Genomic DNA, 15,978 nt, shown 5'->3' on the forward strand with positions numbered 1-15,978 from the left:
GAAATATGTAGGTTAATGAAAGTAAAAAATAGCCACTGCACTCATTTTAAATGGCATCAAATCTTATTAAGCTCCATTCTTTCTAATGATTCCATCCTATCACTCTCCTCTCTCTCTCGCTCCAACAATGACCCCCTGTAACCCGACCTCTTATATTCACCCACCTGTCTCTGCCCCCCAGCCATCCCCACCCTCCCCACCTCCCGGCCGGCTGCTCCGCGGTCAGCCCGGCCCGTCACCTCGCTCGGGGACAGCTGGAGCGGGCACTGGTCCCAGATCGGGCGGTAACCGGAGACACTTGGAACACCACGGACGATGCTGCCGCCACCGCCGTCTTCCAAAAGCACAATAACCCAGGGACTACCTCCACAGTAAGGGGACACCGGCGCACGGGGCAGGCCGAGCGGGATGTCATTCAGCCTGGCAGCGGAGGAGAGAGAGAGAGTGACCCGGGAGCTACTTTCAACCGGAATACTGGTTTTACTTATTTTTGGACTTTTGTGGATTGCAGGAGGTCATTTTTTGTGCATGGACGGATTTGTTTTCCAAGTTCTTAGGGTTCGGATAGGTTGGTAGGTCTTCCTTTTCGTCACAATAGTGTTTTATTTCTGGACTTCACGACTGGACAGACAGATGGAACTAATTTTGGAGAAGGATTCTTAGCCCAAGTTTGATTTTGCTGAAAAAATATGTCCCGGCCGGCAACAAATTCCAAACTAATTTGTCTGTTGATCCACTGAAGGTGAGCTTTTGGTGGATTGGAAGGAGAAGGACTTTAGCACCACTTTAAATATTTCATATGTTAGGCTTTGCTTTTGATGCACCTGATCTTGCGCAAATTTCTTCTTCGATCCATTGGCAGAAGTGGCTAGAAAGAATATTTACTTAAAGGCACACCGCGTAACATTTGGGGTCATACTGTAGACACAGAAAAGTCTAGTTTTGCAGTGGGTACTCGAAGAATGGATCTGGATGGGGACCCAACCTATTTAAATCTCATATCTGGCCGCCTTTAGTCATCATCTCCATGGCAACGAGCTGGACACGTCCCGCTCCCGGTAAAGTTACAGTCAGGTCTGAGGAGAGCTGAGCCGCTCAACAAACACGCATTTGTTTGGTCTTTCTTCAGCTATTTTAATTATCTAGTAATAAAGTAATAGTTAGTAGTAGTTAGTAATAAGATAAATGCTTGTATTATATTTTATTAATTTGGTGAAATGTTACGCGGTGTGGCTTTAAGTAAATGCAGAGTAGTGAAACAAAGAACTACTCAAGTTATTGTAATGACATAATATGACCAATTAAACATACATAGTACCGGGTGATAAAGTACTACCCACCTTTGCCAATAGGTTAAATGTGATAGTCGTTTTAAGTGGAACAAGTTTTATACTAAATTGCTTCATTTTAGTTTTTGCAACCCAATCCAATTCACATCATAATTAAAATGGTCCGCCACATGGCCGTGGGATGTAGCCACCCTTGCTGACCCGTTTTTGACCCGAACCTCTCCGCCGGCATGCACGGCCTGCCCTGTGCATCGCTGGGCAGCTGCTTTGACACCGCAGCGGACGTCGACGCCGAAACACCGCACGACACCGACGATCCGATACAGAAAGCCAGCAATGTCCCGCCAACAACGACACCGCCCGATCCCATAGTGTCCCAACCCAAACGGGCCTCCACACCGGCGGAGCAGCCCCACAAACGAACAGTCAGCTACGTCTCGGACCGCCCCGACAACAACAATGGGAGCGTGGAGGGTCAAAATGGCCGCCTTTCCGATCCCGAGGAGGAAATGTGTTTGGAGTCCTCGGTCTCTCTCAGCATCTCCGTGGCCTCTGAGGAGGAAGAGTCGGACTGTCCTGAGGTGGAGCCGAGATTCCCGCAGATTCCCAGACCGTCCATTGTAACATTTGCAGAGGTGAGTAAGGGCAGTGGTTTGGATAGTCAGGGACTATTAAAGGCCTTGTACTTGATTTTGTCGTTGACATTACCACGACAGCTCCCTGGAAGTTGTGAAACGTGCATATAAACCTGTCCCTGTGATAATTTGGGATGATAGAAATGTGTTAGGAATTAATTTGAGCAACAACTAACATTTGCAAACAAAAAACAAATCAGAAATAGGGCTTTAAAGGTGCATTATGAAACCTTTTATTTGTAAAAAAGAAATAAAGATATTTGTGATCCAATGGCTGAAGGAGTGATTACCGTGAGACCTTTACTTTCCATCACAGCGGCCTCTACAACTCTTTCTGGTGAAATCCTGCCAGAAACTCTAAAAAACAATTGAGCCTGAAGCATCATAGAAACCACTGCAATGGTGATATATCGGCGCCGACATTATAGTATTTTCAATATCGGCCGATATCCGAAACCGATAAAAAGGAATCGAAAGTGAAACTCCCTGTTTCACTGGACAGAGTTCCATCAGAGCTTTAAAATGAGTTCTCCCACAACTTCCTAGGCCTCAGCGGAGAAACATCACAGTGAAAACCGGTCACACGTTTGTGCACCTCGTCTATATATTTGGTGACTTTGCGTATAATTTTAGAATCATAAGAGACCGAGACTCTTATGTTTTGGAATCTAATGATTTTTGTCTTTCAAACAAGATCCCTCTGAAGTACCAAATAAACTTGAATATACAGCGCCCCCTGCTGTCACAGTTCAGCATGTTTAGCCAGTAATATCAGCGGTGCATATCGACATCGGCCTAAGAAAAACACACATCGGTCGAAACTTTGGAGTTACAAGTTCCTATATAAACCTATAGAGCAGAGGTCTGCAAACTTTATACAAGGTGAGGTTCTTTTATGTGACAAAAAAAATTACATTGAAATGGTTTTAGTAGTTCAAGAAAATAACTTTTTCACAACTTTTTAACTTTTTTGCAGATTGTGTTGAATTACTAAAATTGACTCATCGAGCATTGGAAGTGAAGAAAGTCTTTGGGGGCTACTTGGAAAGGGGTTGGAGACTCAATTCTGTGAAACCTTTTTAATAATAATAATAATGCATTGGTTTTATATAGCGCTTTTCTGGACACTCAAAGACGCTTTACATTGCACTATTCGTTCACTCCATACTCGGTGGTGGTAAGCTACTATTGTAGCCACAGCTGCCCTGGGGTAGACTGACACATTTGTGTACATGTGTACATTTGACTTACATTTCTTGGTTTAGTAGCCGGACTTTAGCAGCTGTAATAGAAGTCAAAGCAAGTTTATTTGTACTGCACATTTCATGTTTAAGGCAACTCAGTGTGCCTCACAGCAACACCAAACACACAAACACAATAAAAAAACCATAAAAAGCAATAAAACACATCAGATCGATACAATATATGTATTAGAATTAGATAAAATACAATCAACAGCAGTAAATAAGTGTGCTTTCAGTCTGGACTTAAACATAGTCACAGTTGAGGCCTGTCTCACGTCCTCACTGAGGCTGTTCCCACTTTTGCTGCGTGAAACTGAGACGCAGCTTCACCGTGTTTAGTCGTGACCATTGACAGTCCAATCCACTGGCTCTAGAAACCACCAAAAGACCCCCACCCTGAGGTTCTCAAGGCCCGAGGTGGTTCATGGTATCAGCTAAACCTCTTGTAATACCCAACACAACCAGTAGAGGGCCACGTCGCATCAATATTTCACAGCACATTATCGTTGGGTCATCAGTTGTCAGTGAATGAACTATCGGCTCTTGATGTTATGACCATGAGCCTCTCCGTTTCTCTGACGCAGTAGCCCGCACCTGGAGCAGACGTGTTGTGTTCAGGGATAGATTGAGTGTCAGTGAAAGGAGCTCCTGGTTTCTCCTGTTCCACATGTGGAGGATAAGGCTCGGCATTGCACTTAGAGGATGTGCCAAACACGGCTGGATTTCAGCTTTGGCCGGGCGAGACTTTTAGTGTGACCTTGTAACGTTGACCATTTCAGTTCAGTTTCACTTGGCTTAAAAACATCTTGGTGAATAAAGATAAATAATATAAGTAAGTAGCCTAAATATTCCTTTTGATTTTGTTCTCCTTTTGGGCCGTTCATAATGTATTAAGGATGTTAGGAAGAAGTCTGGATCACTCCTAACTCAAACCCTTCCTCGCTCTTGCAGTCGATGTTTGCAAACCCAAAAATTGAGTTTCAAGAAGTGGGTTTGGGTTTGGGTTCAACCTTTCCTATAATGTTGTGAATTATGAGACTGGCAGCCAGACTTTTGTCAGTCTACCCTTAGGCCACTGTGGGGAAAAAAAAAAAAAAAAAAAAGAGCTTAGATAGATACGAATCGGCCAACCAGGTCTTTATAGTAAAGATGTTTGTCCGTCTTTAAGGTTCTTCCATTTCATCAGAATAACTGGTGCTCTGTCAGAAAGACCATGGGGTTCTTGGTCACCTACCTGACCAAGGCCCTTCTCCCCTGATTGCTCAGTTCGGACGGGCGGCCATCTCTCGGAAGAGTCCTGGTGGTTCCGAATGTCTTCGGAGCCCTCGATCTGTGCCTCGATTCTAACCTGTCTCGGGGGCTACAGACAGTTCCTTTGACTTCAGGGCTTAGTTTCTCTGCTCTGTCGGCTGTGGGACCTCATAGAGAGGTGTGTGTCTTTCCAAATCCAGTCCAATCCATTTAATTTAGCACAGTTGGACTCCAGCAAGTTGTAGAAACATCTAAAGGACGACCAGTGGAAGAAAGATGCACCTGAGCTCAGTTTGAGTGTCATAGCAAAGAGTCAATACTTTTTCACTTTGTCATTATGGGGTATTGTGCATGGATGGATTGATGAGAAACATAACAAAATGTGGGAAGAGTGTAGACGCTTTAACAAAGACGTTTAATGGCTTATAACAGGGGTGTCCAAACTTTTTTCATAGGGGGGCTGCATATTGAAGCGTACACGGGGTGAAGGGCTGTATAGATCAGTAGTTAGTGCCGCAAAACCTTCGACTAGCAGAGGTTTAAATTGTGCCCCATACCTCTATTTAAGCTTAAAACCTTCATGCCAGCTCTGTCTCACAATAAAATGTTAGTTGTTAGGTTTGAATTGTACAGAATTATTACATTTCAAATAAAAAGGTCCATCTCTGGTGATGTGTACCGATACAGCAAGAGGCCGAGGGCCACCATAAATTGGTCTGAGGGCCGCATTTCGCCCCCAGGCCGCACTTTGGACACCACTGGCTTATAACCTTTGAAGAAGACTTGCCACAGCGTCCAGTGAGGGAGTGGATAATGTCACGCCCCAAAGTGTCATAGTGTTTTCGGGACATTTCCGTCGGTTCCGGGAAGACGGTGACATGGTCAGGGTAAGCGCTGTCCCTGTCCCTGCATGACAGATCGATAAAGTGATCACGAGGGGGACTGCAGCAGAATGATAATGAGCAGAGAGGAGGATGGACTTCACATTTGTCCCCTTGCATTTGAGCGACCTGTCTAGAGAAATATTGTTCAACCGAACCCGGGCCAATTCTCTTGTCCATGGACTCAACAACAGTTTGCGAGTTCAGTGAAGAGTTGCTTCTTTTAAACACTGCGTAACCACACACCATCACACCGCCCGTGGCCCGTGGTCCGTCCTGGGCACATGACGTTATGGACACGTCGTCCGTGTTGATCCGTGTTGAACGTACGTGTCTTTGATTTGAAGGGGCTAATCCCACTCCGACTGTCCCCATCCTCACACTGAGGAGTGGGTTACGTAAGACCGCGGCCCACTCTAAGAATCAGTAGCTCTATCTGAACTGCAGCCACCCTGATTGGAGGAGCCGTGAACACCCCCTCGAACAAAGGCTCTTGCACTGTATAGGAGCTTATCTGAACCTGGCCATTTCATAACGTGGGGTCAGTGAGCGAGAGATACTGTACGTGTCAAGGTTAAATGTCAGGGAAGAAGAAATTGTGTCTGTGTAGGGATTGGAATCTTTTTAAAGTGGACGTGTCGTGCACATTTGTAGCATACAAGCATTTATGTGTACATATAGCTCCCTCCACAGGCAGCAAGAGGAATTAAACACGATCAAAACAAAACACTGGCCACCATTTTTGTCGGTATGCAAGCATCAAATCATAAGAATGCAGTTTGAGAGCAGACCTGCTAGAGAGGGGCGTAATGGACTTACTTCCGGGTTCTGTTTATTACACAACAAAATCCAGAAAGGGTTTCCAAAGTATGTAGTCATCCGAGTGGTTCTTAGCCCTTACCAGAAAATGGAGCGAGGACACAGGTACGTTGGTTGGAAAAAGTAGAACCACATATTTAAACATAATTTATTTGTAGAAATGCGTAGCTTGTTTTTGTCCTTGTTTTGAAGGTGTTTCACAAGCAGCTTCAGTTTGGTTTTAGTTGGTTAGTCGTTAAGTTCCTACACAGACCATGTTCCATGACTGAACCTTACACTTGCCAATAACACATTTGTTCTTAGATATTTATAAATGACTCCAGTGATGACATGAACATGGGACAATGCAGGTGACAAGGCAGGAAAACAACCTCCCTAAAGCTTTCACTCTGTCACATGTAATTTACAAATACAATTACTTTATAATTAGGCTGCACTTTTCTATGAGCCGCAGGTGTCCACTTTTTTACAAACAGGACTTTTCTCTTCATGCATGGTCAAATATTCAAAGAGAACGGTGGCCTAAAGGTACATTACTTTTATAAAAAAAAGTGTTCAGAACATAAAAGATTTGAAGCTGTTATTATGCCTTTCTCACATTGGAAGTTCTTTCATTATACATAGCCGAGTGCCCGCTGCCCTGGGTCTACCACCAGGGGCATCCACTAACTCACCCACCTTCACACTCTTTTTAATACACTACATAAGAACAGACGTACAAAAAACAAAACAAAGGGGAAAAAAGTATTGGGTAAGCATCATGCTTATTTTAATGCACCCCACACCAATCTAGGACAAAACATGGGAAAGGGAACCAAACTAGCGCTAGGGCTGGGGTTGAAGGCCCCGTGTGGCTGATTGTCCCTGGTCTGGTTTTGGCCTTGGGGAGGTGCCTCGAGCCCTCCAGGTCTCTGGCAGGGGTTAGAGAGGGTGGGAGAGGGGGAGAGGGAAAGAAAACAGATAGACAAGTAGGAAAGAGAAAGAGGGGAAAGGGGGAGCTTGGAATGTCAATGTAATGACGACATATGATCACACATGATCATACCCCTTTCATTTAGCTCTGTTTTACTTATTCATCCAATCACACAACCCTCCATCCCCATATGTACCCCATTTGTCTCTTCTATTGTGTCCTGCGTCATCCTCACTTATGTAAATATGCACTTTATATCTTATATACCCATGACTTTATACCTGGGTATTACCTATCACTTTATTAAAAAAAAATAAAGAAATAGCCGAGTGTTTTTAGACCCAGATGCATATTGATGTGTTATTGATAATACATCACAATATTCTGTATGACTAAAAAATCTATAAACCAGCCGCGTTGTTGTTTAAGCCGCAGAGTTCAAAGCGTGTGAAAAAAGTAGCGGCTTATAGGAAATTACATGAAAGTGAAATCACTGTTTGAGGGAACAACATTGTAACATGGTTCAAATCTGAAAACAGTCAATTTTGCACGTCTCCTTTAAAGGGGCTGGATGCAAGTTCGCCATTTTATACTTACTGCTGCCACCTCAGGCCATATTTGTAACTGCACCTTCTACATTAAGCTCATGCATGACGGCAATTCGGACCCGAAGTGACACCTTTCTGAGTGACAGTGCAGGATGTAGGGGGAGGAAAATACTTAGTTTTAACATTTTTAAACTCCCTATGGTCCCTTTAATGTATTATTTAATGTGGTATTGTATGGTATTGTATTGTATGGTACACCCTCCATATTCAAACAATATAAATGTAGGATTTCAGTGCAGTCCATAAACATTCTATTATGGTCGCTGGTGATAAGGTGCTGTCTTTTCTTGCTTCTGACCACTTCTCCAACTGTACTTCTCTCTAGCACACACAACCACGGTGAGGAATAACCTGTGTGCGACCGTGAAAGGACTCCAGTATGTACATATTTGCTTTTTACAAACAAACAATACTTGTGGATCAACTAAAGCCTAACTGGGACTGCGTGTGCTGCTTTTATCAAGTACTTTAAATGTCAAATATGAACAATAATAGAACACCGTATCCAAAGCTTTATCTAGGAATGTGTCGGAGAATGGAATGCGCTGCGATAAGTCCAGTTTTGTGGCACAGGAGCAGCACCTAGGTAGGTCTACAGTCTGGTCAAAGATTGTTGTTGTGCAAATACAGGGCTTGGTTGAACCATTTCTGGAATCTTTCATTGGGGCTATTGACGCTGTCTTATGACTTTACATAACTTCAAAATGATGTAAGCAATGTACAGGACATACATGGAGCAAACTTGTCAACTAGGGATGGGCGACATGGATTCGATCTGATACCAGGTGACACTTGGGCTGGAATTATTGGTATCGTTCCTGTATTGATAACTACTAACAGTTATGCTGCTCACCTGCTTAAACCCATTGATGAGGAGCAAGAAAAATACCTCACCTGTGCACAGAAAAAGTTAACTCAACTTAAAAAGATAAAGCAACTGGCTGTAAAGTATTTTTTGAGTTGACTCTACTGCGAAGAGATCCTGAGTTGCTGATGAAGCCTCCAAAGGTGAGAGGCGAACTGTCCTCTGCTAAAACAACACGGTACAGTTTTTGATCATGGAAAACTCCTGTGCGACGAGAGCTTGCACACATGCATTGCCTTTGGAACCATTCATATCTTAATGGGCCTTCCACCGTGGATATTGGATTAATGTGCTTGTTATTGTGCAATGACCTTCCAGTGACTGACCACAGCCTTTTGTTTGCCTCTCCCCTCTGCACCTCTGCCCCCTGTCCCGTGCCAGGACCCAGCGTTCCAGGATCCAGACCTCCAGGAAACGTGGTGGGCCCGGTCAGACTGCAGGGAGCCGGAGGATGGAGAGTTATCAGGTACGGAAGTGCTCCTCTCTTCCTCCACTCATCCCTCGCTTCCTTCTGTCCGACACACGCGCTATGGTCAACTGGAACATTCTTGACCTCTACAATAAGGGAGCAGATTGTGCCGATGGCTTTTAAAGTACTTCTGGGCACATTTGCATCAATTTTCCACATTTTATAACCACACTGCAAAAAGTAATTTACTAGATTAGTTTAGACATCTCAATTTGAGCATAATAATCCACATTTTTGTTGTTTTAACTCGTTAAGATTTAGTCGGGCATTTGACCTAGATTATTTCACTTGTTCTGAGATGTTTCTGACTTGTTTCAATACATTTCGCCTTCATTTCAAGTACGTTTCTCTGCCAATGGGGTAAGAAAGATGGTCTTGTCCCATTGGCAGTGTTACTTTCTTATTTCAAGTGAGATTTACCATAGAACCAGTCTGAAATTTCATCAAACTAGCAAAATAATCTTGGTCAGATCAGGGAAAAGGTCTACATGAGTTAAAACCCTCTCTAAACAAGATATATTTCCTCAATTCAAGTCATTTAAGCCAATGCTTGATATTCCCTTTTTGTAGTGCATGGATAACATGTTTAATTCTCTAATTTAAGCATACAAAACATTTCATTGTGGATATCTGAATGTTCGATCTCAAAGAAATCCTTCTTGGAATGCTTGTGCTGATGCGTCCTGTGGGTGGATGGGTTGAACAGTTAACAGCAACAAGTTTTACATTTCCAATACTCAGTAACGACTCTGTCATTGGAAAAACACAAGGTATGTTGCTGCAGACGTACACAAACACTGAATATGTACTTGCTCTTCTACTTTGTTGTTTTGAGAGGTTTTTGTGATTGGTGAAGACGAGGTGCACTGGGTCCAAAGAATCAGCAGTACAAAAAAGGTCCCAATAAAGGTCAGCTTTCATGGGCTTTTGATAGGTTAAATCCAGTGGAGTAGAAGTACTTTTAGTCAATATTATTACTCCAATACAAGTAAAAGTTGTACAGTCTCATTGTTAAAATACTTAAGACAATCCAAAATCTATTAGAGAAAGTGTTTCAAATTCAATTCAAATTCAAAAACATTAAAAAGATAAAATTTTATTCATCATTAGGTAACGTGCTTAGAATCTTATGGGTTTTTTTTAAATTTGTGTTGTTTTAAGTTGATTTAAGCAAAACGCTGTCCCTTTAAAAACTGAAGAATATAATCTATGTCTAATACTTTAAGTGTGGAAAATGATGGGCTTACACAGTATCCTCAAGTTATGGTTAAAGTTTTCTTGCTTTTCATCATGACGAGTTAAGGCTTAAGCCTGAGTAAACAGTCATAAAGGCCACGTCTGCTCCTGTGTGTGCGTGCGCTTATGGCCAGGGGCGGGGCTTCTCTGCTGGAGGTTACCGTGGTGATGGGCAAAACATTAATTTGGAAGAACAACTTTACCGTACCCCCCCCACCTATAGCCAGACAGACAGAGGTCATGTCAACAAAGTATTCAACCTTCAGATGAGCTCTTTTTCCTCACAATTAAGGAGATTTAGAGTTGTGCATGTTCTTTCCATGTCTTGAGGTCTGTTTTATGATTTTCTACCAGATCAAGCATGATTGGTCAAATGCAGAGAACAATATTCACCAACCATTGTACAAACATGTTTTTAATCCAATCCTCTGTCCTTGGTTGTTTTAGCATTTCCCATGCAAACATTCTACATTGAGAAGTTCTGACCATAATATGAGTGATTTTGACTTGTTACATCGATCTGCCAGTAGAATAAGTATACTGAACTTAAAATCAGAAAAAAAAAAAGAGCTCAAGCAGCTTTGTCAGCAACTATTGATCTTTTAGCAGCAGGCTTCATGCATACCAACCAATCTAGTTGGGAAGAGTCAACCTTGTTATTGGCTCCGCCCATCTTTATTCTGAGAGGCTCCTCACACCTTGTTCAAAATCGATATCGGCAACTCTGCAAAGGGATGGCCCCGCCCACAGCCTGTCGGGGGTTTAGCTCACCTGACACGTCGCTGTACTATGGAGCAGACAATATAAATGCCTATACTTTACTGTGGAATGGCTCACATAGCGTGATACAGATCCTTTAAGTCATGAGGCTGCTGCTCATAACCAGCTGACATATTGTTTGGTTGTAACACATGGGTCGCTAATGCCTTTCTTTTCCTTAGCCTGTGTTTTTAGCCTCTCCTTGCCCTTTTCTATCCATTTTGTTAACCAGTGTCATCCGCCACCTGTAAGTAGTTTTTTTACTCACACAGATGTTGCATATATTTTCAGAAATTACAAGGTTTTGTCTTTCAAATGAGGCATTGCACTGGTCTATGGGCTGTAAACAAAAAGACCAAAAAGCAACAAAATGGTGACAAAAAAGCAATGAAAACAGCAAAAAAGTAACTAAATCGTGACAAAAAATGTGACAAAAACGTGATGGAATAGCAGCAGTAACACAATGATAAAAAAAGCAACACAAACACAACGATAAAGTGACAGAAATGTATCAAAAATGACACAAAAAAGTGACATAAATGCAGAGATAACATGACAAAAATAATTTGGATCAGTTTTGTAGGTCCTAGCTTTCAAATGAGGCCTTCAAGAAGCTTTTAGTAGGTTTGGGTAAGAGGTTTTTACATTTCTACATTTGACATTTCGTTAGCCACAAGTCATTGTGTATGGTTACATTGGCAATAAGAGAAAAACAATGTCTTTTTACATGTTTTCCAAAAACAGTAAAAATGAGTTTGGAAACGGTTTGTACTGTCTTTGGCAAAATACCTCGTAAAAGTCACATTTATTAATGCATTTTCTCCTTGTGCGCCAAATGTTTCCCAAGAGGACGCAACAGTTATTTTCTTTCTTTGTGTGGAAAGCGTTTTGGCCACATACTATACTCGCCCTAAATCCCACGGTTACATATCATAAGTAGTTCTCATCTGTTTTTATTTCCTAAAAGTATCCCATGGGGGTAGTGGTTTAAATGACAAAATGGGGCTGATTATGTTCCATGCAACCATTTTGTATATACATTTAATGTATCTTTTTATTATGCAGTATACATTACATCATGAGCAATTATCGTAAGTGACTCTGTCTGTGCTAACAATATCCGTAATGCAAGAGAACTGCTTATACAGCAACAATAAAGTGGTATTTTTTATTAGACGTACGTACAGTATTTACCCACACGCAACAGGACGAGTGTGTACAAACCATTCATTTTTCCATTATGGGGCTTAGACTTTATTTGTCGCATTGGGAAATACATACATGTAAGTTTGACTGGTGCTCCTTGTGGCTGTATGTGAGGCAAGCAGGGCAGCTTCTAACCCCTTCCCATGTAATCTTTAACAACTACACAACTTATGGGAAATAACAAGTGCATTTTCCTCATCAATACAACACTGATCCTAGTGCCCTGCCTCACCACTCCCCCTCCCACTGCAGTGCCATTATGACTGGGCTGACTAATCCTGCGCGGACTTGTGGGTGATTTCAAAGGATTAACATGTTTAAATACAACTGAACCACAGGCACACTTATTCACAATCCATCTGGGATAGAATGTCAACAAGCTGGAGGTCTCGCCCTCATCACGACGGAAGCTGACCGAGATCTTTGCCATTTTGCATAAGGACCGTAAAATAGGTCAAAACAGTTATTGTCTGTTTCCCTAACAATTTCCCATAATACTGGAAATAGATAATAGGCTAATAGGTTAAGTTCACCTGACAGCGCAACATTCTTAAAAGCCTACAGTTTAAAAAGAGGTGGCAGGCAGGTAAGAACTCCATAATAGTAATGGAAACCATAAAAAAAAAAGTATTTGTTTTTGGTTAATACCTCTGTCATTACTGGAACAATCCACATGAAGCAAAAACTGTCACAAAGGTCAACGTCTTCTACTCAAAGCTAGAGTACCTGATCTTTCCTGTTCAAACTGTGACATCTCTGGTTGTGGCCCAAAGTTGTTTCTTAGCTCTCGCAATCCCTCCTGGACATCCGAATTGTTCAAGCTAATTATATTTATACTATTTATAGTTTTTGTCCCCTTGAAGGAATAGGCCACCGTTTTTAAATACTGAGATATACCTTTGCTTAGACGAGTTGATGCGTACCTGTCTGGTCTTTACTCGTGCGCTCAGTCACGTAAACACAGCACAGACGGCGTTAGCATCTAGCCTCTTCTCTTCTCATCTATTGATCCAAACACAGCTCTTCCACGTTTTCCCTATTTAAATATGGTTACATGAGCCTGTACACAGTCCAAGTATAGTCACACAAAATTAAACATGTCGATTTTCTAAGTAGTAATATTACTATGCCTATACTACTATATTGCAAGACATAGTAATCTTACTACGCCCAGCTATATAGTTTCCCTTTTATCCGCTTAGAAAATCGACATGTTTAAAGGGACTATAAGGAGTTTAAAAATGTTAAAATTAAGTATTATCCCCCACCTACATGTTCCAGCCATGTCCTAATGTATAGAATGAGCTCAGACCTGTTCACCACAACTGCCTCTAAAATCCTGTACGGTCACTCAAAAATGTGTCACTTCGGCCCGAATTGCCGTCATGCACGAGCTTAATATAGAAGGTGCAGTTACATATATGGCCTGAGGTGGCAGTAGTGAGTATAAAATGGCGAACTTGCTTCCAGCCCCTTTAATAGGGAAAACTTGGAAGAGCTTGGTTGCTTCTAGCTTCCGTTTGGATCCGTAGATGAGAAGAGAAGAGGCTACGTATATGCTAACGTGACTGAGGGCACGTGTGAAGACCAGACAGCTACATATCAACTCCTCAGGAACGAACATATCTCAGTATTTAAAAACAGTGGCCTATTCCTTTAAGGTGGCGTAGTAAAAAATGAAATAAACAGACTATAATTTAACAAAAAAATCAGTATTAGTTGTGCAGGTTTACAAACATAGTGCAAGTGGTTAAAGGAATAGGCCACCGTTTTTACATACTGAGATATGCTCTTACCTCACTTTAGCCGAGTTAATATATACCCGTCTGGTCTTTGTCCGTGCGCTCTGTCACGCAAACGGAGCACATACGCAGCCTCTCCCACATGTCATATAGCTCCAAAAAAGCTCATGATAGAAGTCTTTTGGAGTTACTGCGCGGACGTTTTGCTCCTCGTATCATTACGCCTCACAATATAGTGCCCCTTTTTATCTGCTTATAAAATCGACATGCTACATTTCTGTGTAAATATACTTTGCATGAAAACACTTCACGTAACTTTATTTAAATAGGGAAGACGTGGAAGAGCTTGGTAGCTTCTATCGTGAGCTTTTTTGGAGCTATATGACATGTGGGAGAGGCTGCGTATGTGCTCCGTTTGCGTGACAGAGCGCACGGACAAAGACCAGACGGGTATATATTAACTCGACTAAAGTGAGGTAGGAACATATCTCGGTATGTAAAAACGGTGGCCTATTCCTTTAATAAGTGATGCAGATAAAGTGACGTAGAGAAATTATTGCATGTATTTTGGCAAAGGGGTTAATGCACATGTTACTTTACAGTCTTCTTGTACAGTCTAACAGCAGTGGAGATGAAGGCCTTGCGGTAGCGCTCCTTCTTGCACTGAGGATGTCTCAGTCTGCCACTGAAGGGGCTGCTCAGCTCCTTTACAGTCCCGTGCAGTGGGTGAGAGGTGTTGTCCATGTGGAGGTGCGCTTGGCTAATACCCAGATTCTACTTCCATCACTCAATAAACATTTAGGTGAAGACAATGCAACGAGGTCTGTTTTTTGCTGTGTTTACAACACACTCTGGTGACAAAACTAAATTAACTAGTCTACAACAACAAAAAATCAGGTACCCCAGCTTCAACCTGTCCAAAAGTGGTGACAAAAACATTTGCATGATGTTGCTCAGTAGAAAAGACTTTCAGCCAGGAAAAAGGACATTTCTTTCAAAAACTCTCCCATAGAATTGTATTGGTCCATACCCTCCATCTGAGATGATCGTCAAATTGTAGAATGTGAATGCAACCTATTGCAACGCACCCAGTGGTATTATGGAGGAAAGATGTGTCTATTAACCATGTGCTTATTGCTACTTTTACTCTGCTCCTCGCAACATCCAAGATCCCTAAAAGGCCGGTCTTTGCTCATTTAGTTTACTTTCCCTGTACAATTAGAAAACATTAATTATCATGGCTGAGGTGTCCAAAAGCAGGTTTAGAAGTCATAATTATGCATGACATGTCCATTTAAATCTTGGCATACTGTACATGTTCAACCCCCCAGTGAGTAAGACATTTTGGTGTTGTCTCCTCTACCAGTCAAGTACAAAAAGCCCAAAAGGAGTACAGAATGGTCACTAGAAATCTCCTGGTGCATTGTGGGAGAGTGAGTCCAAATGCCTCGACCCGCACACCCACAGACAGGCCATTGTCCCCACCAGGCTGATTGTTACAGCACATGTGTGTATTGAATAGCCTTCCTGTTTCGTGTAACAGGGAATCCTGCTTACTCAGCGAATCATAAACAAACATGCAGAGGATGGACGGCGGGGCATGTGGTGCTTGCCGGGACATTTTTTTAGGCAGCTTTTCTCAAACAAGTAGATGGGATGACTTTATTTTAACAACAAAAAGATATGTTCAGACTAGGCCTAAATACAGCATAAACAGCATAAATGTTATTTAGGTCAATGTACTTTATATCATCATAATATTTCATATTTCATCATTTGTATTGTTGAACTTTCCCTTTTTTAATAGCCAGATATCACAGCCACTCAGGAGGTGTTACTGAGGTATGCAAATACAGAGGAAGTATAGTTAACTCCTGCTGTAGGGCTGAATGAACATGCTGGGCTTGAATGGAACAAACTACTGTGATGCTTTGACGCCAATGCAAATGAAGACTTCCTGCTCTGTTGAATAGATGTGCAATGTGCCATACAGTGAACACTGGTCCCCCAGCAATCAGATATGACGCATTTACACACAATCCGGAAAGCTGATCATCCAAA

At 42.1% G+C, this 15,978-nt stretch overlaps 1 protein-coding gene across 1 annotated transcript; it reads left to right on the top strand.

Annotated features, from left to right (window-relative positions):
- Positions 1–1,381: 1,381 nt before the first annotated feature.
- Positions 1,382–10,695, top strand: LOC306971346 (uncharacterized protein; the record flags this gene model as incomplete). The annotated part of the gene is made up of 3 exons (XM_079567586.1): positions 1,382–1,924; positions 8,887–8,971; positions 10,658–10,695. Exons 1-3 carry the CDS (start codon positions 1,520–1,522, stop codon positions 10,693–10,695), a joined length of 528 nt encoding a protein of 175 aa, XP_079423712.1. The 5' UTR covers positions 1,382–1,519.
- Between the last annotated feature and the right edge of the window lie 5,283 nt (positions 10,696–15,978).

This window comes from Gobius niger, assembly GCF_951799975.1.
Source record: "Gobius niger genome assembly, chromosome: 12".
Classification (NCBI taxonomy): Eukaryota; Metazoa; Chordata; class Actinopteri; order Gobiiformes; family Gobiidae; genus Gobius; species Gobius niger.